Source organism: Zea mays, chromosome 5 (genome assembly GCF_902167145.1).
Source record: "Zea mays cultivar B73 chromosome 5, Zm-B73-REFERENCE-NAM-5.0, whole genome shotgun sequence".
In the NCBI taxonomy this organism is placed as follows: domain Eukaryota; kingdom Viridiplantae; phylum Streptophyta; class Magnoliopsida; order Poales; family Poaceae; genus Zea; species Zea mays.
The window spans coordinates 180,035,985-180,049,537 of record NC_050100.1 but is presented as its reverse complement, the minus strand read 5'-3'; the positions used below and the strand labels follow the sequence as shown (position 1 = coordinate 180,049,537).

The window sequence follows — 13,553 nt, the reverse complement described above, 5'->3', positions numbered from 1 at the left end:
ATTCGGTCCATTCTCTTAGCTCTCGGCCCATCCGCACTCGCCCTAACATCCTTAATAAAACAAACGTGAGCCCGAGGAGCTTCCATTTTTCTGTCTGAACGTTATCTACTCCGGAACCATCGGAGGGAGGGAGTATCCTCACCCGTCGCTACCTCCGGTTCCGACCAAAACCATCGCAGCAACCCAAGCCAGCAGCCATGCGAGCATGGAGCCTGTCAATCTTGAGCTTCACGTTGGCTTAATGCTCTGCGGCAAGGTTTTGGTTTTTCAGTTGCCTGAGCTGAGCAATGGAGCCTCTGCTTCAGGTTTCAGATCCTGAATGCGGAAATGCAGACCTGAACGCTGGGAACAACAAACAAAGAATGATTCATCAGACTCGAATCACGTTACAAACAATAGTACGCCAACCAAACAAACAGCACATGAAAAATAGATCACCTTATCCGTTTCTGAACCTCAGAACCAAAAGCGAGCGCATTAAGGGCACCAACGCGGATAACTTCCCTTCCAACCTCAGAAAAACGATCTCCCTACCGGCTACTGTCCTCTCCTCTCGGCGACACTACTCCAGACGTACCGCACTCCATTCAGCTTCGCCATGGCCACGCTCGCCAGGCACCTCATCCTGTGCTCCTCCTCGCCATCGCAGCGCCGCCGGCGCCCCCTGCCGCCCGACGCCACCGCGGGCACGCAGCAGCAGCAGCAGCAGCAGGCGCCGCCGCCGCAGCCGTCCACCACGCGCCGCCTGGCGGTGGCCGCGTCCGCGGCGCTGGCGGCCACGGCCGCGCTGTCCGCGCGCCGGCCCGCGCCGCCCCCGCCCGCGATGGCCGCCGAGGCGGCCGTGCCGCCCGCGCCGCCGACACCGGCGTCCCCCGGGACCGTGCCGCGCTGGGGCACCAGGTCCTACGTGCGCGAGCGGTTCTTCGAGCCCGAGCTCACCGCGGAGGAGGCGGCCGCGCGCATCCGCCAGACCGCCGAGGGCATGCGCACGCTGCGGCCCATGCTCGAGACCATGTCCTGGAAGTACGTGCTCTTCTACGTGCGCCTCAAGTCCAAGTACCTCGGCCTCGACCTCACCACCGCCATGGCCGGCGTCCCCGCGGGCCGCCGCGCTGACTACGTCCGCGTCGCCAACGAGCTCGTCGACAACATGACGGAGGTATGTATCGTCTGATGAGTGCTACTAAATGCTGAAAACTACATTGTAAATGCATGCGCTTTATTTCTCGGTTTTCTCAAATAATCTCGCATCCTTCCTGCGCGTGTCTTGTGCAGTTCGATCGCTTCGTGCGGACTCCCAAGGTCTACGAGTCCTACCTCTTCTACGAGAAAACGTTGAAGTCGCTGGATGACGTGGCAGAGTTCCTCGTTTGATGTACATAATATAATACAATATAAAGTAGTTGTATGAAATATGTACTCCGTGCGTCTAAGAATGAAATTATAGAAGTTATGCCAGCCAAACTATTTTAAGTTTGGCCAAAGTTTTAATAAACAATATTAACATTTATGGCTCTAATAAATCTAATATCGTGAATATTGATTTTTTTAAAGGGATACTCTTTTATGAACGAATATATTACTCTTGGATGGCGTAGAGGCTGAGACCTTATTTTTGTTCCATTATCTAAAAAATAAACGAATATATTACTTATAATTTAATTTTTTTTTAAGCTCTCAAAAAACAAGAGTTGTATTCTTTTATGAACGAATATATTATTGTACAATCGGTTACGCTACTTCAGCCGCAGCTGCAACTGTGCTGTCCTCATAGATACAGTGTTACTTCTGTATGGAACTGTATTGCTGTACTGTTCATATGCAACTATGCAGAAATCGTCTTTTCTTTGGAAAAGGAAAATCTCAGCCTTAGCAACGACGCACAGCTAATTCTTACAAAGTTCAGCTTAATTGCTGATTATGGAATAAAGGCAAATTAAAGAGCACATATTCATAGGAAAATATAAGGGCTGGTTTGGTGGACGAGAATGGATCATGGGGAGTAATTTCCTCGGAGTTATTTTTGGAACCTCAAATCCCCTTCAGGATTGGAGGAGATTGAGGTGAAAATAAACTAATTTTCTCTCCAATCAAATTTGGAAACCATATTTTCTCAAGAGATTTTCATTTTCTCAAAAGAAATTAATTCATTTTTCCTTAGAAAACAGGAATCCCTTGAAAAAATGGAGTTCTCAAACTAGCCTTAAATTGAATAGTAAGGGGATTCATCTCCCATGATTCCCTACATTTTCTGGTCCACCAAACCAGCCCTATGTGAAGTCTATTATTACTTTTCCATTCATATTTCCCTAAGATATCCAAATCGACATCCTTTAAAACGTTGGATGCCCTTTCAGTAGGGATGGCAACGGGCACATTTTACTTGCGTGCCCGCGGGTAAAAACACTATAAAGTATGGGTTTGGGTGTGAGTTTGTACCCGTGGGTACGGGTGCAGGTTTGATTCTTAACCCGACGAGTTTTTCCTCGCGAGTATGAAAATGTTATACCAGTACCCGCAATGTGTATATATATGTGTGTATGTATGTGTGTATATATGTAATTATATATAGGGTTGAGGTTGGGCTTCCATTAGTAGGGGAAGCCCCAGCCAGGACGCGGTCGGCCCAGCACTCGCGTGCTTGCGTCAGCCATGCAGTCGACAACCAAGAATCCAGGATGATATGCGTAAGGCAATATACAAATGCATATATATGGATTAATGTGCATAAACCATGCATAAAGGAATCTTTTGACGCCCGAATCACGTACGAATATGACACTGCGTACATCGTTTACGACTGCATAAAGACATGTAACTTGATAGCATAAACCATGCAATATGTAAATCTTGATCAGTTTGAGATAAAGAAAGACGTGATGTACAATCGCGAAAATAAAGGGACAGTATCGGTTTCTACTCAAGGTTACGGTTTGAGTAGCATTAGTACAAGGAAATCAAATTTTCTTTAAAGACTTTGGCGTAGCTTTGTATTAGCGTTTCCTGTACAGCCACAGTAGATCCACGATCGTATCCGTGTGTTCTTGGCGGCGGTTAACGGCGGTGGAAGGGACAGCACCGGACATGTTTTGGCGGCGGTTAACAGCGGCGGAAGGGACAACACTAGACATACCGTCTGTGCATCGATCAACAGGTACGTCTACTGGCATGGACATCGAACCTGTACCGTCTGCGATCACCAGATACACAGACGGTGTATCTGTTACTCCCCCAGCGGCGTTGAGGGCACCTGGACATATTGAAGACAACACAAGATCGGCAGACGTGGTAGGAGCAGATAAACGCATCCCCATGAGACATATTGGGGCGCATGAACAGGACACACCTCACATTCTTCAAAGCCATATAAGTTCTCTCTAATATGATAATATCAGTTACGTACATACTTTTTTTAATGTTGTAGCAATATTACGTTAAATTTGGTCGTCATTGATTCATAAATGTTAAATTTCTGTGCACAGCCGGACAATATTGATATAAGATTGATACCTAAAGTCGGTATGACATTTAGTAACGTGGACGAGGCGTATAATTTTTATAGTCAATATGTATATTTGGATTTCCGTTGAAGAAATATAGGGAGCGGAAGAATTGTAAATGGTTGAATTGTTCAATGGAAGGAAAGAATGTTGAAAGGGGAGCTGGAAATCTAAGGATGCCTAACACTTGTTCGAAACGAACACAGTGCAAGGCTGGGATGAAACCTAAAAAAATCTACGATGATGCTAAAGAGAATGTTATTTCCGTCCAAATTGATCTGGTAAACTATGAGCATAATCATGAATTCTTGAAGAAAGATATAGAAAAAGGGCAATTGCAATGCAACAAAACTCATGATCGTGATTATATGGAGTTCCTTAGTGTGATGCAAGAAAGCAGGATTCCACAACATTGCATTATGATTTTGTTTCAGAAATGCATGGTGGTCCAGAAAACGTTCCAATAACCGTGCAGGACATGAGTAACCTGTAAGTGTATTATTCATTGACAATAATGGTTATGTCGGTGTTTCGGACCCGCGAGGACCGTCAACCGACCAGTAAATTTGTTGCTGCGTGTCCCTGCCCAGATGGGTTGATGCAAGATGGAACACAAGAGGGAAATGTGGCTTATGTTATCTCGCACCGGGGTGCTTGTAGTAGGGGTTACAAGCGTCGCACGAGGGAGCGAGAGCGAGAACGAGAGAGAGAGAGACAGAGTCTCTGCGTGCTGCCTGTCTCGTCTGCCCTGTGAAAGGGAATTAGGCTTACACCTATTTCCTAATTGATTTTGGTGGTTGAATTGCCCAACACAAATAATTGGACTAACTAGTTTGCTCTAGTCTATAAGTTCTACAGGTGCCAAAGGTTCACAATAAGCCAATAAAAAGACCAAGAAAAGGGTTCAAACAAAGAGAGCAAGGGACAACCGAAGTGCTCCCTGATCTGGTGCATCGGACAGTGTCCGATGCACTAGGGAACTCGACGCCCAACTCCTCACCTTCGGGAATTTTCAGAGGAGCTCCGCTATAATTCACCGGACTGTCCGGTGCACCACCGGACAGTGTCTGGTGCCCCAAGGGAGAGCAACTCTGAACTCGCCAGCTTCGGGAATCCGCTCCGCTATAATTCACCGGACTGTCTGGTGAGTCACCAGACATTGTCCGGTGCACACCGGACTGTCCGGTGTGACAGCGGAGCAACAGCTACTTCGCGCGCAACGGTCGACTGCAACGCATTAAATGCGCGCCTGCGTGCGCAGAGGAGCAGAGCACGCGTGGGTGGCACACCGGACAGCCTACAGGGCCTGTCTGGTGCACCACCGGAAAGCCAGGCGGGCCCACAAGACAGAGCTCCAACGGTCGAACCCCAACTGTCTGCTAACGTGGCTGGCGCACCGGACTGTCTGGTGCGCCATGCGACTGCAGCCTTCCAACAACCATATTTTGGTGGTTGGGGCTATAAATACCCCAACCACCCCACATTCAATGGCATCCAAATTTTCCACCTTCCAACTACTTACAAGAGCTCTAGCATTCAATATAAGACACACCAAAGTGATCAAATCCTCTCCCAATTCCACACAAAGCTTTAGTGATTAGTGAGAGAGATTTGTTGTGTTCATTTGAGCTCTTGCGCTTGGATTGCTTCTTTTTCTCATTCTTTCTTGTGATCATCTCAATTGTAATCAAGGCAAGAGACACCAATTGTGTGGTGGTCCTTGCGGGAAGTTTGGTTCCCGTTTGATTGAGAAGAGAAGCTCACTCGGTCCGAGTGACCGTTTGAGAGAGGGAAAGGGTTGAAAGAGACCCGGTCTTTATGACCACCTCAACGGGGAGTAGGTTTGCGAGAACCGAACCTGGGTAAAACAAATCCTTGTGTCTCACTCTTTATTCGCTTATGATTTGTTTTCATGCCCTCTCTCGGACTCATTTATATTTCTAACGCTAACACGGCTTGTAGTTGTGATTAAGTTTGTAAATTTTAGATTCGCCCTATTCACCCCCCCTCTAGGCGACTTTCAATTGGTATCAAAACCTGGTGCTTCATTAGAGCCTAATCGCTCGAAGTGATGATGGGAGATCACGCCAAGAAGGAGATGGTGACCGGCGAGAAGCCCGCTACAAGCCACGGGAAATCTCCATCGGGAGAGTCCTGCAACAAGGGGAAGGAAAAGGAATCCCCTTCACACAAGTCGCGTTGGAGCGGTGACAAGAAGAAGAAGATGAGGAAAGTGGTCTACTACGAGACCGACTCCTCGTCGCCATCCACCTCCGGCTCCGACACGCCGTCCATAACTTCTAAGCGCCATGAGCGCAAGAAGTTTAGTAAGATCCCCCTCGCTATTCCCGCATTTCTAAACATACACCATTACTTTCCGTCCCATTAGGCAAACCACCAACGTTTGATGGTGAAGATTATGCTAGGTGGAGTGATATGATGCGGTATCACCTAACCTCACTCCACAAAAGTATATGGGATGTTGTTGAGTTTGGTGTACAAGTACCATCCGTAGGGGATGAAGACTATGATGAGGACGAAGTAGCCCAAATTGTGCACTTCAACTCCCAAGCCACCACTATACTCCTCGCCTCTCTAAGTCGAGAGGAGTATAATAAGGTGCAAGGGTTGAAGAGCGCAAAAGAGATTTGGGACACGCTAAAGACCGCGCACGAAGGAGACAAGGTGACCAAAATCACCAAGCGGGAAACAATCGAGGGGGAGCTCGGTCGCTTCCGTCTTCGCCAAGGGGAGGAGCCACAAGACATGTACAACCGGCTCAAAACCTTGGTGAACCAAGTGCGCAACCTCAGGAGCAAAAAATGGGATGACCATGAAATGGTTAAGGTTATTCTTAGATCACTTGTTTTCCTTAACCCTACTCAAGTTCAATTAATTCGTGGTAATCCTAGATATACACTAATGACTCCCGAGGAAGCGATAGGAAACTTTGTGAGCTTTGAATTGATGATCAAAGGCTCAAAGAAAATCAACGAGCTAGATGGCCCCTCCACATCCGAAGCACAACCGGTCGCATTCAAAGCGACGGAGGAAAAGAAGGAGTCTACATCAAGTAGACAACCCATCGACGCCTCTAAGCTCGACAATGAGGAGATGGCGCTCATCATCAAGAGCTTCCGCCAAATCCTCAAGCAAAGGAGGGGGAAGGACTACAAATCCCGCTCCAAGAAAGTGTGCTACAAGTGTGGTAAGCCCGGTCATTTTATTGCAAAATGTCCATTATCTAGTGATAGTGACAGGGCGACGACAAGAAGGGGAGAAGAAAGGAGAAGAAGAGGTACTACAAGAAGAAGGGCGGCGATGCCCATGTTTACCGGGAATGGGACTCCGACGAGAGCTCGACCGACTCCTCCTCCGACGAGGACGCCACAAACATCACCGTCACCAAGGGTCTTCTCTTCCCCAACGTCGGCCACAAGTGCCTCATGGCAAAGGACGGCAAAAAGAAGAAGGTTAAATCCAAATCCTCCACTAAATATGAGTCCTCTAGTGATGATAATACTAGTGATGAGGAGGATAATTTGCGTACCCTTTTTGCCAACCTAAACATGCAACAAAAAGAAAAATTAAATGAATTGATTAGTGTTATCCATGAGAAGGATGATCTCTTGGACACCCAAGAGGACTTCCTAATCAAGGAAAACAAAAAACATGTTAAGGTTAAAAATGCTTATGCTCTAGAAGTTGAGAAATGTGAGAAATTAACTAGTGAGCTAAGCACATGCCATAATTTAATTGCCAACCTTAGAAATGAGAATGCAAATTTAATTGCTAAGGTTGATTCAAATGATTGTGATGTTTCAATTCCCAATCTTAGAAATGATAATGTTGATTTGCTTGCCAAGATTGAAGAATTGAACATTTCTCTTGCTAGCCTTACGATTGAAAATGAAAAATTGCTTGCTAAGGCTAAAGAATTAGATGTTTGCAATGCTTCCATTTCCGACCTTAGAAGTTGTTGGGACTATGCTTCGTCGCCGAAGGTTTGGTAGGAAGAAACAGCTTCGGCTGAAGCTGTCCGAATGTGATGACCGAAGGTTCCTCTTCATGAAGCTTCGGAATTACAAACCGACATAAAAGTAGAATGACCTTTTAGTCCATAAATGTTTGAGTCGCTGTTGTAATCCCTTATGAGGGGCATAATTGTAATTCCTCACAGGCTGTGTCCCGTGTCTATAAATAGTGAACAATATTCCTTTACTGTTCACGCATTCCGGTATTTTGCAATCGCATCTTTCGGGAATCAATCTTTGCCAAGGCAGAGGTATAACTGTATTCAATGATTAAATACACTGAGTAGATATAATATGATTCGTTTAAGATTCATTTACCTTTGATATTCTATATTTTATGTTATCTTATACAATCTATTAAAATTCAATCACGAAGATTTAACCTTCGTAATCGTATTGTCATCAACCTTCGTCCAAGGTCCATTAATCCCCAAGGGAATAATGCTTCGTTGGACGAAGGACATTAACATTTAACATTTTATGTTGCCTTGTTCTTAATTCATAGCATTTGAGAACAAGTCCCCAACATTGGCGCCCACCTCCGGTCAACTCACTTCCACTTTTTGAGCTGATGGCTTCGATTAACGATCAAGTTGGAGCTGCTTCGGCCCCGAAGCTGGTGCTCTCGATAACAGGTGGTTCATGCTCAGAACCAGCCAACAAAAAGCAGAAGAAAGAGGCGCAGAGAAGGGTACAACATGTTGGAGTGCAGGGACCCTTCATCAAGTCAAGATGGTCACACATTCCAATCACCTTCTCCCAAGAGGATCTTCAGCTCAAGGATTTTCCTCATAACAATGCTATGGTTATTTCTTGCGTTATCAAAGGATTTCTGGTCCATAATGTTTTGGTTGATACAGGCAGTGCAGCTGATATTATATTTGCTAAGGCCTTCAGACAAATGCAAGAGCCAGAAGACAAGATTCATGATGCTACACACCCTCTCTGTGGCTTCGGAGGAAGACAGATTGTAGCACTGGGCAAGATCACCATGCCAATGACCTTCGGCTTCATCAACAACACCAGAACCGAGCAAGTTGTGTTTGACATTGTTGACATGGAATACCCTTACAATGCAATTATTGGTCGTGGTACCCTCAATGCTTTCGAAGCAATTCTTCATCCTGCTTACCTTTGCATGAAGATACCTTCGGATCAAGGACCCATTGCTATTCATGGAAGTCAGGAAGCTGCCAGAAGGGCCGAGGGAAACTGGACTGACTCAAAAGTAATCCATAACATAGATGGAGCTGAAGCTTGTGAACAGTACAAATTCAGAAGGGAGAAAGCAGCTTCGGCAGATCAGCCGAAGCCCATGCTCTTATGTGAGGACATAGCAGAGCAGAAGGTGCTGTTGGGCTCCCAATTATCCGAAGAACAGGAGAAAACCTTGATAAGGTTTTTGTTCAACAACAAAGATGTTTTTGCATGGTCAGCCAATGATCTTTGCGGAGTTAACAGGGATGTTATTGAACACTCGCTCAATGTTGACCCATCTTTCAGACCCAGAAAGCAGAGACTTCGGAAAATGTCTGATGACAAGGCCGAAGGCGCTCGGAATTGAGAGCACCTAGAGGGGGGGGGGTGAATAGGTGATCCTGTAAAAACTTCAAACTTAAGCCACAAAAACTTGTTAAGTGTTAGCACGATTATTGCCAAGTGGCTAAGGTGAAGTCTCAACAGTCTCAACAAAACACAGTACCACAAGAGAATCAAGCACAGAGTGACACAGTGATTTTATCCCGTGGTTCAGCCAAGACTAACGCTTGCCTACTCCATGTTGTGGCGTCCCAACGGACGAGGGTTGCAATCAACCCCTCTCAAGCGGTCCAAAGACCCACTTGAATACCACGGTGTTTTGTTTTCCTTTCACTATCCCGTTTGCAAGGAATCTCCACAAATTGGAGTCTCTTGCCCTTACAAGTATATGATCACAAATGAAACACAGAGTAAGGGAGGAAAGCAACACACACAAATCCACAGCAAAAGCGCACACACACGGCCAAGAATCGAGCTCACAAGACTATCTCAGAGTTCTCACTTAGAACAGAGCTCGAATCACTTAGAAACACAAACGAATGCGCAGAGACTTAGTGTGGATGATCAAGAATGCTCAAAGGTTGCTTGTGTGTCTCCTCCATGCGCCTAGGGGCTCCTTTTATAGCCCCAAGGCAGCTAGGAGCCGTTGAGAGCAAATCCGGAAGGCCATCCTTGCCTTCTGTCGTCGGGGGCACCGGACAGTCCGGTGCACACCGGACACTGTCCGGTGCCCGATTTGTTTCCTTAAACGGCGAAGACGACCGTTGCAGACCGTTGGCAGATCTGGCGCTGTTGGCGCACCGGACATGTCCGGTGCACACCGGACAGTCCGGTGCCGTCTTCCGACCGTTGGCTCGGCCACGTGTCCCGCGCGGATTGCGCGGCCGACCGTTGGCCCTGGCCGACCGTTGGCTCACCGGACAGTCCGGTGCACACCGGACAGTCCGGTGAATTTTAGCCGTACGCCGCCGGCCAATTTCCCGAGAGCGGCCAGTTCGAGTCGCGCCAGCCTGGCGCACCGGACACTGTCCGGTGCACACCGGACAGTCCGGTGCTCCAGACCGAGCTGGGTCTTGGCAGCACACAGCCAAGTCCCTTCTCCTTTTCTCTATTCTTCTTCTTTCTGTTTCTAACACTTAGACAAATATATTAGTACTTAAAACCAATGTACTAAGGCTTAGAAACATACCTTTACTTCATGATTTTCACCTTGTTCATCCATGTACATAAATTCACATTTAGGCCCTTGTGTTTGCACTCAATCACCAAAATACTTAGAAATGGCCCAAGGGCACATTTCCCTTTCAATCTCCCCCTTTTTGGTGATTTATGCCAACACAACATAAAGCAAGTGGAACAAGTGCAAAATCACTTCAAATAAAAACTCAAATTGGTTTTGATTCAATTTTGGCATATATGGATCATCCTTTGCCACCACTTGGTTTGTTTTTGCAAATCAAACTCAAATCTCTATCTATAAGTCAAACACACATATTGAAGCATAAAGAGAGTCATTTCAAAAGAATTTGACCACGGATTTCAAAAACTCCCCCTTTTTCCCATAATCAACACTTCTCCCCACAAGAAGCCAACTTTTGAAAATAGAGACAATAAGAGACAATAAAAGCTTTTGACAATAAAAGCTTTTGACAAAACAAAAACTCTATTCTACTATTTTCAAAATCTCTCAAGTGGTAGCTGATCCATTTATCACTTTGGCCTTTATTTTCTCCCCCTTTGGCATCAAGCACCAAAACGGGATCAATCTTGGCCTTTTAACCTCATTGCCTCACCAAAGTCTTCAATTAAGAGCAAATGGCAATAAGATTTCATGAGATGAACTTGGAACTAGTTACCCTCTCATCGGAGTGCAGTGGAAGTCTTTCATGGTCCAAGCCCACCTTTTCCCTTTCAATCCTCCTTCGAGACTAAATTATCAAACTCAAGCACATGGTTAGTCTCAAAGGGTCAAGTTGTAACACATCTCCCCCTACACATGTGCATCACTTTGCAACGGACTTGTGAGGTCCAGGGAGTGTTTGTACAACTTGAGCACCATAATAAGCAACATAATGCAAAAAGGAACATGATCAAAAGCATAACTACATGTATGCTACAATTCAATCCAGGTTCCGCGAATCTAAGACATTTAGCTCACTACGCAACCTGCAAAAGGTCTTCTCATCTAGAGGCTTAGTGAAGATATCGGCTAGCTGGTTCTCGGTGCTAACATGAAACACTTCGATATCTCCCTTTTGCTGGTGGTCTCTCAAAAAGTGATGCCGGATGTCTATGTGCTTTGTGCGGCTGTGTTCAACAGGATTTTCCGCCATGCGGATAGCACTCTCATTATCACATAGGAGTGGGACTTTGCTCAGATTGTAGCCAAAGTCCCTGAGGGTTTGCCTCATCCAAAGTAGTTGCGCGCAACACTGTCCTGCGGCAACATACTCAGCCTCAGCGGTGGATAGGGCAACGGAAGTTTGTTTCTTAGAGTTCCATGACACCAGGGACCTTCCTAAGAATTGGCACGTCCCCGATGTACTCTTCCTATCGACCTTACATCCAGCATAGTCGGAGTCTGAGTATCCAACTAAGTCAAAGGTAGACCCCTTTGGATACCAGAGCCCGAAGCAAGGCGTAGCAACCAAATATCTAAGAATTCGCTTCACCGCCACTAAGTGACACTCCTTAGGATCGGATTGAAATCTAGCACACATGCATACGCTAAGCATAATATCCGGTCTACTAGCACATAAGTAAAGCAAAGAACCTATCATTGACCGGTATGCTTTTTGATCAACGGACTTACCTCCTTTGTTGAGGTCGGTGTGTCCGTCGGTCCCCATCGGAGTCTTTGCGGGCTTGGCGTCCTTCATCCCAAACCGCTTTAGCAGATCTTGCGTGTACTTCGTTTGGGAGATGAAGGTGCCGTCCTTGAGTTGCTTCACTTGGAAACCAAGGAAGTAGTTCAACTCGCCCATCATCGACATCTCGAATTTCTGCGTCATCACCCTGCTAAACTCTTCACAGGACTTTTGGTTAGTAGAACCAAATATTATGTCATCGACATAAATTTGGCACACAAACAAATCACCATTACAAGTCTTAGTAAAAAGAGTTGGATCGGCTTTCCCAACCTTGAAAGCATTAGCAATTAAGAAATCTCTAAGGCATTCATACCATGCTCTTGGGGCTTGCTTAAGTCCATAGAGCGCCTTAGAGAGCTTACACACATGGTCGGGGTACCGTTCATCCTCGAAGCCAGGGGGTTGCTCCACGTACACCTCCTCCTTGATTGGCCCGTTGAGGAAAGCGCTCTTCACATCCATTTGAAACAACCTGAAAGAATGGTGAGCGGCATATGCTAGCAAGATTCGAATTGACTCTAGCCTAGCCACAGGAGCAAAGGTCTCCTCGAAATCCAAACCTGCGACTTGGGCATAACCTTTTGCCACAAGTCGAGCCTTGTTCCTCGTCACCACCCCGTGCTCGTCCTGTTTGTTGCGGAACACCCACTTGGTTCCCACAACATTTTGCTTCGGACGAGGCACCAGTGTCCAAACTTCATTGCGCTTGAAGTTGTTTAACTCCTCTTGCATGGCCAACACCCAGTCCGGATCTAGCAAGGCCTCTTCTACCCTGAAAGGCTCAATGGAAGAGACAAAGGAGTAATGCTCACAAAAATTAACTAATCGAGATCGAGTAGTTACTCCCTTGCTAATGTCACCCAGAATTTGGTCGACGGGATGATCCCTTTGAATCATCGCTCGAACTTGAGTTGGAGGTGCCGGTTGCACTTCTTCCTCCATTACGTTATCATCTTGTGCTCCCCCTTGATCACACGCCTCCTTATGATGAACCTGTTCATCGTCTTGAGTCGGGGGATGCACCATAATTGAGGAAGAGGGTTGATCTTGCTCATCTTGTTCCTGTGGCCGCACTTCTCCAATCGCCATGGTTCGTATAGCGGCCGTCGGAACATCTTCTTCATCTACATCATCACAATCAACAACTTGCTCTCTTGGAGAGCCATTAGTCTCATCAAATACAACGTCGCTAGAGGCTTCAACCAAACCCGATGATTTGTTGAAGACTCTATACGCCTTTGTATTTGAGTCATAACCTAACAAAAACCCTTCTACAGCTTTGGGAGCAAACTTAGAATTTCTACCCTTCTTCACTAGAATGTAGCATTTACTCCCAAATACACGAAAGTACGATACATTGGGTTTGTTACCGGTTAGTAGCTCATACGACGTCTTCTTGAGGAGGCGATGAAGGTAGACCCTGTTGATGGCGTGGCACGCTGTGTTCACGGCTTCCGTCCAAAAGCACTCGGGGGTCTTGAACTCTCCTAGCATCGTCCTCGCCATGTCGATGAGCGTCCTGTTCTTCCTCTCTACCACACCATTTTGCTGTGGTGTGTAGGGAGCGGAGAACTCGTGCTTGATCCCTTCCTCTTCAAGGAACTCCTCCA

The 13,553-nt window shown here is 46.4% G+C and overlaps 1 protein-coding gene across 1 annotated transcript; it reads left to right on the top strand.

Annotated features, from left to right (window-relative positions):
- Positions 1–433: 433 nt before the first annotated feature.
- Positions 434–1,553, top strand: LOC103627333 (photosynthetic NDH subunit of lumenal location 2, chloroplastic). Its single transcript, XM_020537758.2, has 2 exons — positions 434–1,159; positions 1,276–1,553. Exons 1-2 carry the CDS (start codon positions 599–601, stop codon positions 1,372–1,374), a joined length of 660 nt encoding a protein of 219 aa, XP_020393347.1. The 5' UTR covers positions 434–598; the 3' UTR covers positions 1,375–1,553.
- Positions 1,554–13,553: the final 12,000 nt, after the last annotated feature.

Bases quoted from the DNA above. Each gene is read 5' to 3' on its own strand.
- LOC103627333 (XM_020537758.2), top strand. From the start codon at position 599: ATGGCCACGCTCGCCAGGCACCTCATCCTGTGCTCCTCCTCGCCATCG. The intron at 1,160-1,275 runs GTATGTATCGTC...TGTCTTGTGCAG, and splicing joins TCGTCGACAACATGACGGAG to TTCGATCGCTTCGTGCGGAC.